This window comes from Tachypleus tridentatus, chromosome 13 (genome assembly GCF_004210375.1).
Source record: "Tachypleus tridentatus isolate NWPU-2018 chromosome 13, ASM421037v1, whole genome shotgun sequence".
Classification (NCBI taxonomy): Eukaryota; Metazoa; Arthropoda; class Merostomata; order Xiphosura; family Limulidae; genus Tachypleus; species Tachypleus tridentatus.
In genome coordinates, this window is record NC_134837.1 from 216,240,922 (window position 1) to 216,263,069 (window position 22,148).

Here is a 22,148-nt window from a genome sequence, read left to right on the forward strand (position 1 = left end):
TGTATTAAGGGTTAGGGAGAGAGGTGCTGGTACTATTTGTATTAAGGGTTAGGGAGAGATATACTGGTACTGTTTGTATTAAGGGTTAGGGAGAGAGGTACTGGTACTATTTGTATTAAGGGTTAGGGAGAGAGGTACTGGTACTATTTGTATTAAGGGTTAGGGAGAGAGGTACTGGTACTATTTGTATTAAGGGTTAGGGAGAGAGATACTGGTACTGTTTGTATTAAGGGTTAGGGAGAGAGATACTGGTACTGTTTGTATTAAGGGTTAGGGAGAGAGGTACTGGTACTGTTTGTATTAAGGGTTAGGGAGAGAGGTACTGGTACTGTTTGTATTAAGAGTTAGGGAGAGAGGTACTGGTACTGTTTGTATTAAGGGTTAGGGAGAGAGGTACTGGTACTGTTTGTATTAAGGGTTAGGGAAAGAGGTACTGGTACTATTTGTATTAAGGGTCAGGGAGAGAGATACTGGTACTATTTGTATTAAGGGTTAGGGAGAGAGGTACTGGTACTATTTGTATTAAGGGTTAGGGAGAGAGGTACTGGTACTATTTGTATTAAGGGTTAGGGAGAGAGGTACTGGTACTATTTGTATTAAGGATTAGGGAGAGAGGTACTGGTACTATTTGTATTAAGGGTTAGGGAGAGAGGTACTGCTACTGTTTGTATTAAGGGTTAGGGAGAGAGGTACTGGTACTATTTGTATTAAGGGTTAGGGAGAGAGGTACTGGTACTATTTGTATTAAGGGTTAGGGAGAGAGGTACTGATACTGTTTTTATTAAGGGTTAGGGAGAGAGAGAGGTGTAGGCATTGTTCTTATTAAGAGTTAGGGAGAGAGGTGTTGGCATTGTTTTTATTAAGGGTTAGGGAGAAAGGTGTTGGCATTGTTTTTATTAAGGGTTAGGGAGAGAGATGTTGGCACTGTTTTTATTAAGGGTTAGGGAGAAAGGTGTTGGCATTGATTTTATTAAGGGTTAGGGAGAGAGGTACTGATACTGTTTTTATTAAGGGTTAGGGAGAGAGAGAGGTGTAGGCATTGTTCTTATTAAGAGTTAGGGAGAGAGATGTTGGCATTGTTTTTATTAAGGGTTAGGGAGAAAGGTGTTGGCATTGTTTTTATTAAGGGTTAGGGAGAGAGATGTTGGCACTGTTTTTATTAAGGGTTAGGGAGAAAGGTGTTGGCATTGATTTTATTAAGGGTTAGGGAGAGAGATGTTGGCATTGTTTTTATTAAGGGTTAAGGAGAGAGGTGTTGTAATTGTTTTTATTAAGGGTTACGGAGAGAGATGTTGCCGTTGTTTTTAGTAAGGGTCAGAGAGAAAGGTGTGGGCATTGTTCTTATTAAGGGTTAAGGAGAGAAGTGTTAGCATTGTTTTTATTAAGAGTTAGGGAGAGAGGTGTTGGCATTGTTTTTAGTAAGGGTTAGAGAGAGAGGTACTGGCACTGTTTTTAGTAAGGGTTAGAGAGAGAGGTACTGGCACTGTTTTTAGTAAGGGTTAGAGAGAGAGGTACTGGCACTGTTTTTAGTAAGGGTTAGAGAGAGAGGTACTGGCACTGTTTTTAGTAAGGGTTAGAGAGAGAGGTACTGGCACTGTTATCATTAAGAGATATGTCAACACTGTATTTACAAAGTGTTACTAATACTAATATTGATACTACTTTTACTGAGGACAAGAAAGACAGGACACCGGCTGTCTTCTGGTGTACACCTTTATTTTTATGGTGCACTATTACTTTTCTTACCTCCTAGTGTTAGCCTTGGTTTTATTTGTATCTCCTACATATAAAACATTTTCAACAATGTAAAAAAAGTAATTTGTATCAAGGAATTTTTACATTTAAAACATTTTACTTGGCTATTTCATTAACTGTAAACAAAAGAACTGTAATCTATTTTCATTCTAGATAATGGCAAGATAAGTTTTTTTGTTTTCCTGACTTCTGGAGCAATATGTACACATTTATTGATTATGAAAGAGGGTTGATATGATCTTCATAACACATGAGTCAAAATTAAATCGTCACATTTTAAATACACATAATAAATCTCTGCTACTTTATTACCATTACTTTTAATACTGTATATTAGCACATCGTCGCGTTTTGAGTTAATCTGTGTTAGCTCTTATTTTAGTTCAAAAAATAGGGCATGGGAAACTTGTATATAATAAAAGGACACAACTAAGCTTGTCCTTGGCGAAGTCAGGAAATAAGAAGGAAATAATAATAGTTATTATTACAGTAATTTATTTGAATTCCTTCCTAATTGTGTTATTAGGCTTAGCTCTTTCCGTTCTAGAAGTAACGAGATTAATAATTCAGGAAATTTTAATTAAAACATGGTCGACGCTGTAAGAAGCGGACGTGTTGTAAATATGCACGAGCTAATGGTGGACCTGTGTGAAAAGAATAGTAAGGTATACTCTTTTGTTGGAAAGCTACACATGTATTTCGCTCCATGATGTAAGTCAATGAGATGGGGAAGTTTAGAGGATGATCATTTCACGACAAGTGTGACTAAATAGCTTTCGGTAATCGGCATCTTCCGTTCGAACTCAGTAAACATTTCCTGCCCCTGTTAATACTGCTTTCCTGTGAATTTATATGGATATGCAGAGAAGACATCTAACAAGGGACCCACCTGTTAATAGAATACACCGGATGACCGGAAGACGCCCGTACCAAGTGATGGGATGATGCACGCACCTTCCTTAGGTGACACATCGAGGGGTAATTTTCTCCTTCAAAATGGCGGCAAAGTTTCCTTGGGGGTGTGAAGTATATACGGCCAACTTGAGAAAAGCGTGCGCGCCGAGTCGCGTGTGGAGTCGCAGGTCCAATAATGTGGCGGGTGGTCCTCGCGCCGCCGATCGAAGACACACTCCAGCGAACCAGACAAGAGAACAAAGAGGCAAACGTAACCTTTGGCTGCCAGTTAAAGTCCATTCTTTCTGCGTGCCCATCAAAACTCCACAAAACCAAAGGGTCAGCCTTCCTACGCGTTTGATTCTCGTCGGAGCTCGGCTCGTTGTTTGGGAAGAAACAGGTGGGTACATGTCGAATCTATCCTTGGTGATTGTTTTAATTATTATTTCTGGTTTCATTTCTTCGCTCATTAGAAGTACCTATTAATCTGTCCGTTTACTATGACCGATCCACTGAGAGCTGGTCGTTTGGTATTTCTGTATCCACACGCCTAATTTAAAGAGTTTCATAATACGAACAATAACCCGTTAAGTAAGAATTGTGCTAGTAAATTGAACCGTCCTGGACCACTGATGTGTTAAGGCTGTTCAGAACGATGTATCTAGCTCGTGCTCTAGTCTTTTATATCAGCTTCGCTACTGGCTCGCCTACCTATCAATGTGATTTGGATACGGAAAAGGAAGGCACTACTACGGAGGAAAAGCCCGGGCGCATGTCAATAACAGAGACCGGCGTCGCCGTCGGCGGTGGGCTCAGATATCGGCGGAAAACGAGTCGGTCTTGAACCGGCAACGGAAGGATTGAATCACGGCTGACAGATCGGGCCTTTCCTGGCACGCCTAAAGGAACCCCGCCCGTCCGCCGTTTCCTTAACCTCCGGGACTATTAGTCAGTTATTCTGCATGGAAATTATTAGCTTATAAAATATTATCACTACAGATGTGAAGGAAATCTTTCCGAACGTCGGAACTTTTAACTTATTTTTATGTTACGAAGAATTTTCTTTTCTTTTCTTTTCCCACAATTTTTAAGGTTATTCGTGTGTTAAAATGTATAGCTCTCGGTGATCCATACAGGAAAAACTGCACGTGCTGCATTTCTGAACCTTCTAATTTGAAATATAATAGTAATTTAATTAATATACAATTATTTATGATTATTTTATTTTATTTATTAACTTACTAAGTAATATAATATTAGTAAGAAAATATTCATTTTTCTCTGTCAGTAGAATCCAGTGAAAGATCTAAATTCAACCGTGCATGTCGATCGTTCATTCAAATAAATATACTTTGTGTGTATTCTGTTTACGATGTGATTAACTGTATTTTTCTCTGTTCGCATTACGATGTTAGATAACTTAAAAGATAAATTAAAGTCAAAAGTAATTTTTTTCTCATTTTAATTGGCTATTACTAATTCATACAGTTGATGTTTTACTTGTATTGGTAGGAAATATAATACACGTATCTTAAAGATGTCTAATAGTAAATAATCGAACCGTTTTAATGAAGCGTTTCTGGTTTTATTCGAGTTGGATAAATTATATAACTCTTATTTTAACTTTTCACAATAGTTTAAAACTGCTACCTATTTGTCTCCACATGAACAGTTTCCTCACCCTTAACAGTTTCTGTACGTGAATTGAACGTTATGTAATTTTTCGAAGCATGATTATTGAGCTCAGACACAAAATAATATCTCGGCTCTCCGTTCAATAAATAAGAATAATGTATTTCTAGTCATATTTAAATTACAAACCTAATTCTTGCACTCTTCTTTTCGAGGGTTTCGTAAGAACAACTGTTATTCTATAATGTAGGTTCAAGGCGGCTTCGCGCGTCGACCATCTCAGATGTCCTGCTTTCTCAATCGTAAAATCTGTTTAAGATTTATAAAAAAAATATAATTAAATGTTTAGACGTTACGTTACAAAACCTTAAAGAAAAGGAAGAAATATATAGAACTGAATATGAACAAGAATTTAAAAACCATGAAAAAAAGAGTTGTTCTTTCCGTTCTATGATTCGTGTATTTCAGAACCTTAATTCAGTTCAATACGATAATAAACAACAAATTAACTTTGTCGTGTTGTTGTTATACGATTCATGTAATACAGAACCATTATTGAGCTAAGTGCGATCAGAAAGATAAACTGAGTTTGTGGCATAGTTATATGATTCGTGTAGTACAGAACCATCACTGAATTAAATGCGATTAGAAACAACTATCTAAGTTTGTCGTGCAGTTATATGATTTATGTACTACAGAACCATTATTGAGTTAAATGTCATTAGGAACAACTCTCTGAGTTTGTCGTGCAGTTATATGATTTATGTAATACAGAACCATTATTGAGTTAAATGCTATTAGGAACAACTATCTGAGTTTGTCGTGCAGTTATATGATTTATGTACCACAGAACCATTATTGAGTTAAATGCTGTTAGAATGAAATTTTGTCGTGCAGCTAGTAATCCTAATGGTTTATGTTCTGAGCTTAAACATGTTCTTCTTGTAATAAAAAAATTAATACTCTATTAAAATTTCCCCCTGAAATTATTATTTTCGTTAATATAAAAAAATTCACATACTCAGAACCTTTTATAACCGCTGAATTTGAGCTACTATCGCATCTCTATGCAGCCATTAACGTAATGGATAAACTGTTTACAATTGTAACCTAACCACTTTTTGTGAAAATGAACAGATTTTGGTTTGGATTTCGCGCAAATATACACGAGAACTATCCACGGTAAACGTCCCTAAGTTAACAGTGGAAGACAGTTGGTCACCACTACTCATCGCCAACGTTTGAGATGCTCTTTTAACTACGAATAGGGCAATTAAATGTCACATTATGACAACCTTTCGGGTGTAAAGACGAATAAATTTGGCGGTACGAGGATTCGAACCCGCGACCCTCAGATTGCGATTCAAGCTCCCTATCCATTTTGGCATGTGAAGCCTGACTAGCCTCAAGCTAAACCTTCATGAAGCTACCTATCAGACACGCACAAACTTAAAAAACAACTCGTATATGTTCTTCAGTGGCATCACTTCACTAAATTCGAGTATTACATTTTTACAATCTGGAAATAAACTAGAAATAATACATTACTAGCCTTCAGAGACAACAAGGTATCCTGGTTAGCGTGAGGTAATTCTTGATGCGAGGATTCATGGTTCACACACTGGGACGTACGTGTGTAATAAGAGTGATGGTCAGGGCTCACTATTCGACTATGGTTGTGATACTAACTATCTTACCTCTGGTACATCAATTCACGATAGAAAATCGTAAAATAAGCAAATCAAACTTTAGACTTAATAATCTGATGTAAAAACTGTTTCTCATATAAATGCATTAAAAGAATATTTTCGACTGTAGGCAATTTTTTTCCTATATAAATAAATATAAACTCCTTGCATATAACACTTTAGGAAGAATGCGTTTATGGTAACCAAGAGATGGCAGTGGGCAGTATTGTATAGTTGCCTTCTCTATGCTCTGTCACTTGAAACTAGGCATGGCTAGCGCAGATAGCCTTCAAGTAACTTTGCATCAAATTCAATAAGCAAATAATGTACATTAAAAACACATACGCAGAGAGAGTGCAGTGTAAAACAGTATACGTCACTGGGCTTATATAACAGCCCCCCTATAGTGACACAGCGGAATGTCTGCGAACTCACATTGTTAAACAGAGGTTTCGATACCTGTGGTGGGCAGAGCACATACAGGTAACCCATTGTGTATTTTTGTTCTTAATTCCACACAATCACTCAATCAACTTACAAGACAAGTAAGTTACACAATTATATCTAGTCCTCCGCTAGTACAACGGTAAGTCTAAAGATTGGTAACGCTAAAATCAGGGTTTCGCTTCTCCTTGGTGGGCTTAGTAGATAGTCCGATATGGCTTTACTACACAAACACACACACAGTTATATCTATATAAATAAGTAGAAAAATTCGAAGGTGAAAAAAAAAAAGCACCTTTTTAAACCTATGGTAGTAATGTTTGTAGCTAGAATCAAGCCTCTTAGTTGATGGTAACTTTCGTAACCAATAAGTTTGTTTCTAGCTTAGTAAAAGAGTTTTTGCTCGAAACGTCGGCAAGTCAATAAATTACTACTGTAGTCTTTAGAGGTGAATTTATCCAAAGGTATGATTTATATAAACATCCAATACTGGAAATTTTTGTTGCCTTTCAAAATGTGTTGCGCATTCTGGAGGAATTTACACATTTTGATAAAACCTTTAAACGACTTTTACGCTCCAGATATACATAAAATACTTTTTATTTTATTTTAGCCAACGTTTCGTCTTTGCGGCATCATCAGGATTACTATGCACTACAGTTGTTGTTTTTTTTGTTTTATCCAACGTTTCGTCTTTACGACATCATAGGGATTACTATACACTACAAATGTTTTTTTTTTTTTATCCAACGTTTCGTCTTTGCGGCATCATCAGGATTACTATACACTACAGTTGTTTTTTTTTGTTTTATCCAACGTTTCGTCTTTACGACATCATAGGGATTACTATACACTACAAATGTTTTATCCAACGTTTCGTCTTTGCGGCATCATCAGGATTACTATACACTACAGTTGTTGTTTTTTTTTTTTTATCCAACGTTTCGTCTTTGCGGCATCATCAGGATTAATATACACAACAGTTGTTTTTTTTTTAATCCAAAGTTACGTCTTTGTGGCATCATAAGGATAAATATACATAACTGATCATGTCGGAAAGGCGAAACTCTGGTTCAGATTTTTGATACTTAGTTTATATTCATCTGAAGAAAAAATCGTTATTTCTGTTTGTTTGAAGTTAAACAAAATGTTACACAATGGGCTATCTGTACTCTGCCCACCACGAGTATCGAACGACGGTCTCTAGTGTTTTACATCCGCATGAATACCGCCGAGGGGGGGGAATCGTTTTTTACTAAACTTTACCAAATAATCCAGTGCTCACATATTTGCGTTACTCAGTTCTTGTGCCATTAGCACATGTACATAAATACACCAATATTGTTTTCATATCTGGGTGAAAGCTTCTATCTTTACTGTTCTGCCCATATAATAGGGCCTGTCTAATGCTAAAATACCTCTCTCTCGTATTTAGCTTAATTTTTTTATAAATCTATGTTCTTTATTGATATCTGCGTCCACTACAGTCACGTTCCAATATCTACATATATATTATACAATTCTTTACTGTGATTTAGCAGTTGCTCTTTCATATTTTTATACTACGTATATTTGCACCGTATTCACTGTTTACATTCATACTGTTGATATAACGTACCGTTCCTCCGCACTAATTCTTTCTATGTTCAAATACTATAGATATTTGTACCGTATTCAATTTTTACATATATATTTTACTATAGTTCTGTTCTTTAGCACTAGCTTCTTCATGTTTCAATAAAAAAATGCATCCTCTCAACGTTTGCATTCATACATGTTATTAATAATATACATTTGTTTAGATTACACCTGAATGGTGTAGGTGTTCTCACACTCTATAACGATTCTTTGCTGAGAAAGTTTCGCTCCATAAAAATATGTTCCTGTTAATATTACACCTTGGTGACGATTTTCACTCTTCTGAGAATATAACATCGTGTTTATATTGTATCTTGATGACGATGTTTACCCTTCTGGGAACATAACATCTTGTTTATATTGTATCTTGATGACGATGTTTACCCTTCTGAGAATATAACATCGTGTTTATATTGTATCTAGATGACGATGTTTACCCTTCTGAGATCACAACATCTTGTTTATATTGTATCTAGATGACGATGTTTACCCTTCTGGGAACATAACATCTTGTTTATATTGTATCTTGATGACGATGTTTACCCTTCTGAGAATATAACATCGTGTTTATATTGTATCTAGATGACGATGTTTACCCTTCTGGGAACATAACATCTTGTTGAAATTGTATCTTGATGACGATGTTTACCCTTCTGGGAACATAACATCGTGTTTATATTGTATCTTGATGACGATGTTTACCCTTCTGAGAATATAACATCGTGTTTATATTGTATCTAGATGACGATGTTTACCCTTCTGAGATCACAACATCGTGTTTATATTGTATCTAGATGACGATGTTTACCCTTCTGAGAACATAACATCGTGTTTATATTGTATCTTGATGACGATGTTTACCCTTCTGAGAATATAACATCGTGTTTATATTGTATCTTGATGACGATGTTTACCATTCTGAGAATATAACATCGTGTTTATATTGTATCTTGATGACGATGTTTACCCTTCTGAGAATATAACATCGTGTTTATATTGTATCTTGATGACGATGCTTACCCTTCTGAGAATATAACATCGTGTTTATATTGTATCTAGATGACGATGTTTACCCTTCTGGGAACATAACATCGTGTTTATATTGTATCTTGATGACGATGTTTACCCTTCTGAGAATATAACATCGTGTTTATATTGTATCTTGATGACGATGCTTACCCTTCTGGGAACATAACATCTTGTTTATATTGTATCTTGATGACGATGTTTACCCTTCTGGGAACATAACATCTTGTTTATATTGTACCTTGATGACGATGTTTACCATTCTGAGATCACAACATCGTGTTTATATTGTATCTAGATGACGATGTTTACCATTCTGAGGACACAATATCGTGTTTATATTGTATATTGATGACTCTGTTCACCCTACTGAGAACATAACGTCGTGTTTTTACTCTATCTTAATGAAAATGTTCACCCTTCTGAGGACATAACATTTTGTTTATATTGTGTCTTGTTTTTGATTTAAACTCTTCTGAGTACACAACATCGTGTTTATATTGTATCTTGATGACGATGTTTACCCTTCTGAGGACATAACATCTTATTTTTATTGCATCGTGACGATGTCAAACCTCTTTCTGGACACATAAGGTGTTCAGGCTATTTAGATAATATTATCTACCTTTTCTCCTAGAACTATGTTACTGCGACACGTTAATGTACAATGTCATATTCTAAGTTTATAGAGTTTTCACAATTTCAAACAAGTGCTTCTGTCCGAACATGTATTTTAACTACAATCTGATGTTCTCGACTGATCGTTTGTTTTTCAAAAGGTCTCTCTTTCTAGCAGAGTCGATTACAAAGAGTCACCGCGCTCAATTATTATTTGCCTTTCCTTTATTTCATGTGCAATTGGCCGTGCATAACAGAGTGAACTGGGCCCTAATGAAGATGCGCAGTTGAGTGGGACGGCACGTGTCGAGAATGGGGTACATCCCGAGATGACGGATCATCCCGTTCGCTCGCGTGAGGAATGGCGGAGTGCGTCCCGTGCCAGAACGTTGATATGGTATGAATACTTCTTGGCACATCTGTGTTATGTTACAGATGTGTTATAATTGTGGGAAAATGTGCATGCTATGAGTTGGGAATGGTTGTTTAACTGACGGTCTATCACGTGACTAAATCATCTTTTCGTTTCATCGGCGCATAAAGCCTAGGTGGTGTTTGTGTAATTAGTAGACAGAGTTAAATAGGTTGCGCGGTAGATTAGTAGGAAGTCCGAGTAAGTATAAAAACAGGAAATAATTGTCTAACGTACATAATAACGAGCAGTAGATACTGTGTACAGTGTTGCAACTGACTATTCTAAGACTAACTGTTAATATTGAACTTTTCAGAAAGCTCCTGTGTGCTGTGGAACTCTAGCGGACAGTGACCACGTGCTCACAACTAACCCTTCCCTAGTTCACTTCCCGGAAGTGGAAGTGGTCGGTATTAGCGACCGGAAGTATCTGAGGTTGTCATTTCAACTTGTTACTCTATCATGTTCGAAAGTCCCAACAGTAGCTGTACCTATGGGCAAGTCCCTTCTACTGACCTGGCCAAAACTGGACCAGGTGGAGGGGGAAGTCGAGGATTGGTTCCCCCGCCGTCTCCTTACTCCTTGCACGTCAAGGTGGAGGCCTTCGGCACTAGGGACGAATGGTCTGGTTGTGCTTACCGTTACAACGCAGCCTCCCACATGCCGTCAGTTCCAGTCGACAGTGTTTTGCCTTGTCGTCGCTTTTCACAGGGTAAGCCTTCCTCGAGCGGTAATGAGACGGTCAGCAAGTCGTCGAGCCTTGTAACGGCTGTGACCCCGGCCTATAGGGACAGGTATCTCTCACCAAGCGCTTTCAGCAACATTCCTGCTGGGTCCCCAATTCTTCTAAGTCACTACACCACCGACAAACATGCCATCAATGGCCAGCTAGACGTTTCCAATCGCCCTAATTCTTCGTGCCGACCCACAGGTAACGACCCCAGCTCCGACAAAAGAGTGGTAGTACCAGCAGGTTAGTGCTAATTTTTTGCTAGGTTTAGTTCTATAACATTTCTAATTAAAAGCTAATATCCCTTGTTTTATCGAATGTTTCTCGCATTGTACCCATGTAATGCTATTATCGTCTTATAAAAAGCCATATAAATTTCAACTTAATTTACGCTTTTTTGTTCTAACGCCATAAAAAATTCTAAAAACAAGACATTTTATTTTATAATTCAGGTTAACTTAGAGGAAGTAAGACATATTTAGATGATAGTATAACAGCCGGTGTTCTGTAACTTTAGTTCAATGATTAATTAATTCGACACTTCCTTCCCATAAGGCAGAAAATAAAGTTGATCCTTTCAACGTCAACACACACAGGTCCAAAGTCCTATCAAATCCTGTTCTTTAATAATAAATAAAGCAAAACTGTAACTTATAGCACGTGGAGATGTGAAATCTAAACGCGAAGGACAGTAATTATAGTCACCATTTTCAGAGAAGATTGGCACAAATGTTTGTATTGTTTGTCCACGTACGAATCTTAGTCATAAAAAATCCAATAATGTATATTTTATGGATTTTTCTGGGTGCTTTTTAAGGATCTGTTTATTGGTGTGTTTTTTATATGGTAGGCCATACGTAAGATATAGTTATACAGTTTCGTTTTTCTAATTGGTTAACGAGCCTGGTCGGTCTATACTTAAACGCTTACTATTTAGGAGCCATATAGCTGAATAAAATACTCGGGTTTCGGGTTTTATAACACATAAACACCCCACATGTTGATATCAACTTACATTGCCCGAACTGATTTCCATGTTTTTCAACTCCCATTCTGAATAAAATAAAGAACGCATGTATGCTTATGTGTGTTTATATATGAAGAGAGAAATTTCCTATTTCCTATTACAGCGGTATGTCGTTGTGAGCAGATAGCCCTTTGTGGCTTTCTTAGCATTTAATAATCTACGTTGTAAGAGTTCTTTCTTAGCATTTAATAACTGGTTTTAAATGTCTTAAGAAATTTAATATTCGTATAACAAAACAGAATAAGACGATAATTGTGTCTAGTCTATCTCACGTATGTGTCGATAATGTAACTTAGTTTATAAAGAAAGCACATAATAATTAGGAATCTGGCCACTCTTTCCAATTTCCTTTTTGTGTTCGAGATGTTTTGTTTATGTTATGGTCTAATCGAAACGTTTTGTGTGCTTTTTTAACACATAGAACTACAAATATTGTTAGCTACAGTGTTTTACGCTTCACTAACAGACTGATAATGTACTATTTATTATTAGGCATTGTTTCCAAATCTTAGTTATTGTTAGAATTAGAAAATATTTTCCATATAATGCTTCAGGCTTTTATTGGAGTTTGATACTGTAATATTGTTATGCATTGTTTCAAAAGCTTAATTATTGTTATCAACAGAAAATATTTGTAATATAATTTTTCAGGCTTTCTTCAGAGATTTATATTGTATGTCAGTTAGGCACTGTTTTGAAGTGTCAGTTACTGAATTTAATATCAAGTATGTTAACAATTATTTCAGGCTTTGCTCAAGAGTTCTATATTGTAGAATTTTTGGAGATATAATTTTAACTAGCACAATTATTAAAGGTATGTCAGAAACATTAACTAATGTTTTCAGGCTCGAGTCAGTTTCCAATATTACAACTTTGTTATCGGTAACAGGTAGATTTTGTTAAATCGTGGTTGAATATTCAAAATTGAAACTGAAAAGAAACACAAGAAACATGCTTCCTATCTGTTGAATGTCACATGATTGAAACGTAATGTCGATAAATAATTGTTTCAAATCCTTGTTGGACAAGATATATATTGTTCCTGATTTAAAGTAGGTTTTTATTTGGAGGGAATGATAAAATAATTGTTCTTTATTTGATAACATTTTGATTAAGGAAAACGGTTTTGTTTATTTGTTTTAGAGCAAATCCACGTTGAATTATTTGCTGCGTTCACAGAGTGGGTCGATGGCCTGGCATGGCCAGGTGGTTAAGGCACTCGATTCGTAATCCGAGGGTCGCGAGTTCGAATCCCTGTCACACCAAAAAATGCTCGCCCTTTCAGCCGTAGGTACGTTATAATGTGACGGTCAATCTCACTATTTGTTGCTAAAAGAATAGCCCAAGAGTTGGCGGTGGGTGGTAATGACTAGCTGCCTTCCCTCTAGTCTTACACTGCTAAATTAGGGACGGCTAGCGCAGATAGCCCTTGAATAGCTTTGCGCGAAATTCAGACCACACCGAGGGAGTCGAGCCCCGGATTTTAGCTTTGTAAGCCCATGAAGTATCGGGGGCCTGGCATGGCCAAGCGCGTAAGGCGTGCGACTCGTAATCCGAGGGTCGCGGGTTCGCGCCCGCGTCGCGCTAAACATGCTCGCCCTCCCAGCCGTGGGGGCGTATAATGTGACGGTCAATCCCACTATTCGTTGGTAAAAGAGTAGCCCAAGTGTTGGCGGTGGGTGGTGATGACTAGCTACCTTCCCTCTAGTCTTACACTGCTAAATTAGGGACGGCTAGCACAGATAGTCCTCGAGTAGCTTTGTGCGAACTTACAAAAAACAAACAAAACAAGAAGTATCGGGGCACAGAAGAACATGATATGTATTCAACAGTGTGTTGATGGGGGTGAGTGTGAAATTAAAAGTTTCGTCATTGAAAAGTTGATTTAAAAAGTTCAAGTAATTAAACACATGAGGAAAATGGGAAATTATAACGTTACTTTGTTTCAGAATTCTGTACTAACATTATAAAGATTACCTCGTAGTCATTCTCGTGCATATGAGATATGTGAGAATATTTCTCCTGCTCTTACTATGTCGATTTTACCATATGCATAATCAGTCTCGAGGCAGGTGGAGGAGAGCGCGTAGTCGCTCGCGGCAGGTGAAGTCAAAACGTACATTCGTAACGAATGATAAATGATTAATAGAATTATTTGACATTTGGTCTACCCAGAGGTTAAGCTACGTGTATTATGCTATTACAGCAGTTCTAACCTCAACATTCCGAAATCAATTTTGCTGTCAAAAAAAAACGTATCAAAACCAAACCTCAGAGCTACTGTCTGTTAGATGTGTATATAGTCAAACTATAAATATGGATCGGTGCATGTTTGATAACCTGCGCTCTTTGTAACGGCGTTAACAGCTGTCACAGCCAAAACCCTAATTGATGCCTATAACATCCAGTCTTTGAATCACGTAATCTTACGTGCCAGCCACTGGGCAACATTGATTTTACAATTGTTTTACCTCTAATACAAATTTTGTATCAAAATAATACTACACATACCTTATTTTCACGTGCTTCTTGCCAGTAATGATTTATTTAAAGGTGAATAAAGTCGAGTTCAGTGAAAACATGTTTAAACTCTTCGACAAAATTTTAATTTTTTTTACATACTTTCATTAACATTTATTGTTTTCCACCATTATTCATAGCACCCCTTTTTGTACGAAGCTTTGTGCTTATGAAACACAATTCTTTTGTTATAAACGTATAGTTACAGAGCATTCTCTGCGCTTACGAAACATGAAATACTCGGCGAATCAGTTTTCATGTGAAATATTCACGAATAAAATGCTTGTGTATAGAATGCTCGACCTTTTCCTTGTCGAACTAGAATACGAAAGAGAGGAAAAGGTTTTCTTACTGATACCGGAACAATGAATTTGAATGTCTCGTGACTTTTTGTTGTTCATAAAAAACAAACAAATCAGCATATTGTTGCTGGACTCACTAGAATATCACTTATTCAGTAAGAGAAGACGGTAAGAAATAGTAAAGAGTGGTGGAAAGTTCTCACAAGAAAGAAAGTATCTGGTATCAAGAATCGTGTTAATATTAGAATGGTGTTCGTTGTACAAAGATGTAAACTAAATAAAATCCAGTGATACTTCACATTCTCGTAAAAATTTCGATGTGATAACAAAGGAAAGGAAGATATACTGAAAGATGTTCAATTAGTATCATCACTGCGTGTGACAGAAATATAACTCCTAACATAAAAATACAGTTATAACTGTCGATAAACTAGCAGGTGGAAACTTATGACAACCCATTATTGTGTCAGGAGAACATGTTTACTTGGGAAGTTAAACATCTTTCCGTTACTTTGGTCACTCGAACATTTCCTAGAGGCACACCCTGTGAACTTTAGTCTTTATCAAAGGTGATACTTTTGAAACCGCAGAATAATTTTTGTATTTTTTTAAAATATTTTGTTGGTTTCCTTAACATCAGTTCAGTATTTGTACGATCTAACATCAGTTCAGTATTTGTACAGTCTAATATCAGTTCAGTATTTGTACGATCTAACATCAGTTCAGTATTTGTACAGTCTAATATCAGTTCAGTATTTATACGATCTAACATCAGTTCAGTATTTGTACGATCTAACACCAGTTCAGTATTTGTACGATCTAACATCAGTTCAGTATTTGTTCGATCTATCATCAGTTCAGTATTTGTACGATCTAACACCAGTTCAGTATTTGTACAATCTTAACATCAGTTCAGTATTTGTTCGTTCTAACATCAGTTCAGTATTTGTACGATCTAACATCAGTTCAGTATTTGTTCGATCTATCATCAGTTCAGTATTTCTACAATCTAACATCAGTTCAGTAGTGTTTATATTTCAACGATCTAGAGCTAACATACTAACTTTCCTAAATAAGTGAAAAGTGAATAAAGGTTCAAATAAGGTCTGTAAAATTTGACCCTCCTCTGTCCAGATATATATATATATATATGTAAGCTACACCTCAAGATCAAACTCCATCCCTTGTGCATTTGTTTCCTTGTGCGAGTACAATTTGAAATTCACAAGGTTGTGCGTAATTTTAAATATTTGATAAAATTAAAGTTATTTTCTTCAAACTTAGATAATTTTCAACTTAAAAGTCACCTATCAGAGATAATCTATAGGCAGTAAATATTTCAATCTATGTAACTACCTCATAAAACTTCATAAGAAAAAAGTTAGCTCTTCATTGTACTTCAAGTGACTAAACTATCCGATTCTGGTTCTTGCAGATCAGTTTGTCTTCATTGTGCTTCAAGTGACTATTTGTTTCTGGTTTTTTTCAGATTAATTTGTCCTCATTTCGCTCCAGGAGACTGATTTTTTTACTGGTTTCTGGTAGATCCATGTGGGTCGAGTGACGATCCGTTTCTTTTTTGTTCATAAGAACTCTTTACAAAATCACTTCCACTTTCGGATTGTTTATCCTGATTTTCTCTCTCTCTTTTTAACTTTTGTGGTTTATTTAACAAAACTGTCAGATATCTGTTTAAGTGTACTTACAAACTAATTAAAAGTGCACACTGTATCACCTGAGTTTATGCTGAACTAGCGAAATATGTTTTTAACTATCAAAACTAACTGACTACCGGTTAATAATACATGATAAGACGCCAATTGTAATATTGTTTGATACAGTGAGAATGTCAACTAAAGACAGTTACTATGATTTCAAAATGTTCCCATTTAGTAATCTGTAAGAATAATGTAGTCTTCAATATGTGTTTGTGGTTAGTTTCCGATAACTTAGTGTCGATTTCAAATAACTAATTTCGATTTTCTAAACTTATTGTCGGTTTCTAATGGTATTAATTTCCAATAACCTAAGGTTTTTTTCATCTGATGTTTATATAAAAATACGACGGAATTGCTACCATAATTCATAAAGGATGATTTCTCATTCAACGTTTTTTTGTTGCTGAAAACTTTGAGAATGACTATAAGAAAAATTCTACGAAATGGAAAGGTCTGACTAGGAAGAAAGCCTATTTCCTGTACTATTCTTGTTGTTGTAAGGCGCACACTTCCGCCGCTGCATGTTAAAATAACTGCGTTCTCTTCATGTGGTAGTGAACGGCCATAAAACCTCGCTTTATATTAATACCCCTACACGAACCTTTGAACGATTCTGTGTAACTTGGCCTGACATCTACGAAATATTTTGTATAACTTGGCCTGACATCCAAGAAGGATTTTGTGTAACTTAGCCTGACCTCCTCGAAGGATTTTGTGTGACTTGGCCTGGATTTTGTGTAACTTGGCCTGACCTCCTCGAAGGATTTTGTGTGACTTGGCCTGGATTTTGTGTAACTTGGCCTGACCTCCTCGAAGGATTTTGTGTGACTTGGCCTGGATTTTGTGTAACTTGGCCCGAAATCCATGAAATATTTTGTGTAACTTGGCCTGGATTTTGTGTAACTTGGCCTGACATCTAAGAAGGATTTTGTGTAACTTGGCCTGGATTTTGTGTAACTTGGCCTGACCTCCTCGAAGGATTTTGTGTGACTTGGCCTGGATTTTGTGTAACTTGGCCCGAAATCCATGAAATATTTTGTGTAACTTGGCCTGACCTCCTCGAAGGATTTTGTGTGACTTGGCCTGGATTTTGTGTAACTTGGCCTGACATCCAAGAAGGATTTTGTGTAACTTGGCCTGACCTCAAGAAGGATTTTGTGTAACTTGGCCTGACCTCCTCGAAGGATTTTGTGTGACTTGGCCTGGATTTTGTGTAACTTGGCCCGAAATCCATGAAATATTTTGTGTAACTTGGCCTGGATTTTGTGTAACTTGGCCTGACATCTAAGAAGGATTTTGTGTAACTTGGCCTGGATTTTGTGTAACTTGGCCTGACCTCCTCGAAGGATTTTGTGTGACTTGGCCTGGATTTTGTGTAACTTGGCCCGAAATCCATGAAATATTTTGTGTAACTTGGCCTGACCTCCTCGAAGGATTTTGTGTGACTTGGCCTGGATTTTGTGAAACTTGGCCTGACATCCAAGAAGGATTTTGTGTAACTTGGCCTGACCTCCAAGAAGGATTTTGTGTAACTTGGCCTGACCTCCTCGAAGGATTTTGTGTGACTTGGCCTGGATTTTGTGTAACTTGGCCCGAAATCCATGAAATATTTTGTGTAACTTGGCCTGGATTTTGTGTAACTTGGCCTGACATCCAAGAAGGATTTTGTGTAACTTGGCCTGGATTTTGTGTAACTTGGCCTGACATCCAAGAAGGATTTTGTGTAACTTGGCCTGACATCTAAGAAGGATTTTGTGTAACTTGGCCTGGATTTTGTGTAACTTGGCCTGACATCCAAGAAGGATTTTGTGTAACTTGGCCTGGATTTTGTGTAACTTGGCCTGACATCCAAGAAGGATTTTGTGTAACTTGGCCTGGATTTTGTGTAACTTGGCCTGACCTCCACACGTGCAGAAAAAAACTTTCTAGCATTCGTTGAAAAATATAAGTTGTTCGAGCGGCTGTTCAACTTAGCGAAATATATGAGGCAACTTCTCAGGCAATACAAGTTAAGATTAGACACTAACAACACATCGATTGTTAATATACTTAATCAATTTTTCTACCACGATAAATATGAACATTTGGAAGAACATCAGACTGACGTAAACTTTACAAATAAATAAATTCTAGTGATAACTCAAGTTCTCATAACAATTTCGATATGAAAACAAAGGAAACTAATATATACAACATCACTGCTTGTACTCACTGTGACAAAACCATAACTCTCAAAGTAAATATTCTGTTATAACTGTGACTAAACTGTTTTGTTAAGTTACTGTCAGGCACATATCTCCTAATGGCTCTGTATGCTAGTAGAAAGTTTTGTATCCAGTAGTTATTATCAGTTTGGAAGGTTTTCGGATTATTTTACCTTTGATTCTGTGCTTATGAATCCCTGACACTTAGATCCCTGGATAATGTGAGCTAAACTAGACTGTTGGCTTAGTTTCCTTAATACTCCTAACTAAACTAAAGGCATTTTACGTGTGTTGTAGCCTCTGCTAAGTTAACCTAAAATCGATATAACGTATTAACAAATGGGAAGTCAAAAAATTAATTGAGGTGAAGAATTTAGAATAATAATAATATTAACGCTACGTATTCTTCAAATCCTAAATAAATGAAAATTCAATAAGACAATTACAAGACAACTCAAAAGAATATACATAAAACTAAGGAGATTTTTTTAATATATTGTGATCCATACAGAATGGGTTTCCAAACCACTGTCAGCTAAACAAGAAACACTTTGTTTTCTATTGTGATCTACACAGAATTGGTTTCCTAACCGCTGTTACCTAAACAAGAGATTTTTGTTATCTATTGTGGTACCTACAGACTTGGCTTTCTAACCACTGTCTGCTAAACGAAATATTTTGTTATCTTTTCTGATCCATACAGAATGGGTTTCCTAACCAGCATTACATAAGCAAGAAATATTTTGTTATCTATTGTGATCCATACAGAACTGGTTTCCTAACCACTGCCAACTAAACAAGAGAAATTTTGTTATCTATTGTGATCCATACAGAATTGGTTTCCAAGCCAGAATTACATAAGCAAGATATATTTTGTTATCTATTATGATCCATACAGAGTGGGTTTCTTAACCAGCATTACTAAGAAACATTTTGTTATGCAGTGTGCAGCCTGACGCTGTGAAAAGACGTTGTATTTCAAGGGTTGAGAGAAGCTGTTGGCTGGAGTTAACGAAAACCAGATATCCATGTTTTTATAAGATTAATAAAATATCAGTTACAGACATCGACAGATGAATTAACGCACCTGCAAATTTAGTACCAAACTTTTCGAGAACTGTATATTTTTCATCGCTAAAACATTGAAAATCGGATATGTGGGTCATATCGACAACCCTCGAAATACATTAAAACAAATGTTTTTGAAACTACTCATATAAGGTATTGATTTGAGAACTTAACGAAAACTTTAAAACGTAAAACTTGCGAATATGATTTATTTCCAATCAACATGTTAGGTCTTGCTTTCCCGAAGCCTAATTATTTATTAATTATTATTAATTATTCAAGAATTTTGCAGAACTAGAGGGCTTTAAGTCAGTAATAAAGGTAGCAACACACAAGTGTCAGTACTTTAATTTTTTTTACCCTAGACTCTTCCTTAGTTTTAACTATTTTTGGATCTTCAATTGATAAAAATGAAAGGTGTTTTAATCATTGAAATTTATTTGATCTTAAAGTAACGTTTGAATATATTTGTTTGTTTCTTTTGGAATTTCGCACAAAGTTACTCGAGGGCTATCTGTGCTAGCCGTCCCTAATTTAGCAGTGTAAGACTAGAGGGAAAGCAGCTAGTCAACACCACCCACCGCAAACTCTTGGGCTACTCTTTTACCAACGAAAAGTGGGATTGACCGTCACTTTATAACGCCCCCACGGCTGGGAAGGCGAGCATGTTTGGCGCGACTCGGGCTCGAACCCGCGACCCTCAGATTACGAAGCGCACGCCTTAACGCGCTAGGCCATACCAGGCCCCGTTTGAATATAACCTTTATCAATTAATTCATCTTAAGTATGAGGTGGTGATCTACCGCCAATTGAATTGTTCAGCTCTAAATTGTCTCTTCGCTAATAAAAAGACGTGGAATGTGATAGGTTTATTGTACGTGTATATATATGTATATATAATAATGTAACTATTACCCAAACTGTGATAGTTTTCAGTTTTTACTTCAAAACTATCTCATACGTTTCAAAATCTAAAGTGGCTTAAAGCGATTAAGGTGTCATTTAATTATGCGCCTCTTCTTAATAGTTTTAAGTTATCCGTGATCGATTCCATTTTTATTTTAAAATACTACGAAACGATTATTTTACATTTTTAGCTTAGCAACTAAATTTAGGACTGACTTAAATCTCCTAAACTACCCTAACCTCGTGAGGTATTAGTAGGATTGTTGCCAAAAACATCACTAACAACACGGATAACCTATTTATGAATTATAATCAGTTTTATGAGAGTTGCCGTCAAGTGTCTGAGTGATAAGACTGAAGGTTTATAACGCTGTAAACCAGTTTTGATACTCACGTGGGCACAGTACAGAAAGCCAATGTAGTTTTGCAATTAGCAACAAACACTTATCTTAACGCTGTATGCTTCTAGTTAGAACAAGAACAGTGTCTTAATTACTAGGTTGAGTTTTAGTTCTGAACTTGTTTGTTTGTTTTTTGAATTTCGCACAAAGCTACTCGAGGGCTATCTGTGCTAGCCGTCCCTAATTTAGCAGTGTAAAACAAGCGGGAAGGCAGCTAGTCATCACCACCCACCGCCAACTCTTGGGCTACTCTTTTATCAACGAATAGTGGGATTGACCGTAACATTATAACGCCCCCACGGCTGAAAGGGCGAGCATGTTTGGCGCGACGGGGATGCGAACCCGCGACCCTCAGATTACGAGTCGAACGCCTTAACACGCTTGGCCGTGCCGGGCCCAGTTCTGAACTATGTAGGTAGTTTGGTTTTTTTCAGAACTTAATTATAATTAGATATCCCCCGTTCTTTTTCAACACCCCAGAGTGTTTTTTTTTTTGGGGGGGGGAGCTAGATCGTTGAATGTGAAACATGGTAGTTGTGAGGTTTAGCATATAATTAATTTTGTGCATTGATTTTAATCGAATTGTGAGTTAAAATCCTGTTTTTGATTCTGGTCCCAAACAAGGCTTCAAGTTGAAGAAAAAAAAACACTAACTTTTATGAGTCGTGAGAACTGTTTATCTAAAGGCATGTTGATTGGATATCATACGGTCGTATAAGCTTTAAATCTCTAACCTGAGAATAATAGAGCTATGATATACACAAATTTAAAATTTATTTTCTTGGCGACTTGTCGAGCAAACGTTCTTTCTCAAGCCAGAAACAAACTTGTCAGTTAAAGAACAAACTTGTCAGTTGATGAACAAACGTGTCAGTTGATGAATGTTTAAGATCATTTACCTCTAAATATCTGACTTCTTTATTTTATCACCTTCTCATTTTTATTCTTATTTATACACAAACTTGTAGCCGAACGTGGCCTAGTGATTAGCGTGGTTGATTACAAACCTCAAAGTCCAAAATTCAAACAGAGATGTTACTAAAAACACTCCACGCTGTGAATGCATTACAAGAGTGATAGTCAATCTCATATTTGGTTCAAATCCAGACCAAGTCTTTGCTGCGGCGGGTTTCACTGACTGGTTGCCTTCCCTGTGCTCAGAAAC

General features: G+C 36.6%; 1 protein-coding gene and 1 long non-coding RNA gene across 9 annotated transcripts in view; one reads left to right on the forward strand and one right to left on the reverse strand.

Annotated features, from left to right (window-relative positions):
• Positions 1 to 22,148, reverse strand: part of LOC143240722 (uncharacterized) — a 100,126-nt gene that overhangs the window by 74,876 nt on the left and 3,102 nt on the right. For all 4 annotated transcript variants that reach the window (XR_013021898.1, XR_013021896.1, XR_013021897.1 and 1 more), the window contains exon 2: positions 4,471 to 4,590. This is a non-coding gene — a long non-coding RNA (uncharacterized LOC143240722). The remainder of the gene's footprint in view (positions 1 to 4,470; positions 4,591 to 22,148) is intronic.
• The window catches only part of LOC143240721 (retroviral integration site protein Fli-1 homolog), a 193,639-nt gene continuing 181,463 nt past the window's right edge, over positions 9,973 to 22,148 (forward strand). For 2 of the 5 annotated variants that reach the window (XM_076483649.1, XM_076483652.1), the window contains exons 1-2: positions 10,172 to 10,308; positions 10,424 to 11,080. In XM_076483649.1, the coding sequence (XP_076339764.1) occupies positions 10,570 to 11,080 (511 nt within the window). In that variant the 5' untranslated portion in view covers positions 10,172 to 10,308; positions 10,424 to 10,569. Of the gene's footprint in view, positions 10,093 to 10,168; positions 10,309 to 10,349; positions 11,081 to 22,148 lie in introns of those variants that run through there. The other 3 variants (XM_076483651.1, XM_076483653.1, XM_076483650.1) reach the window with 3 other exon arrangements.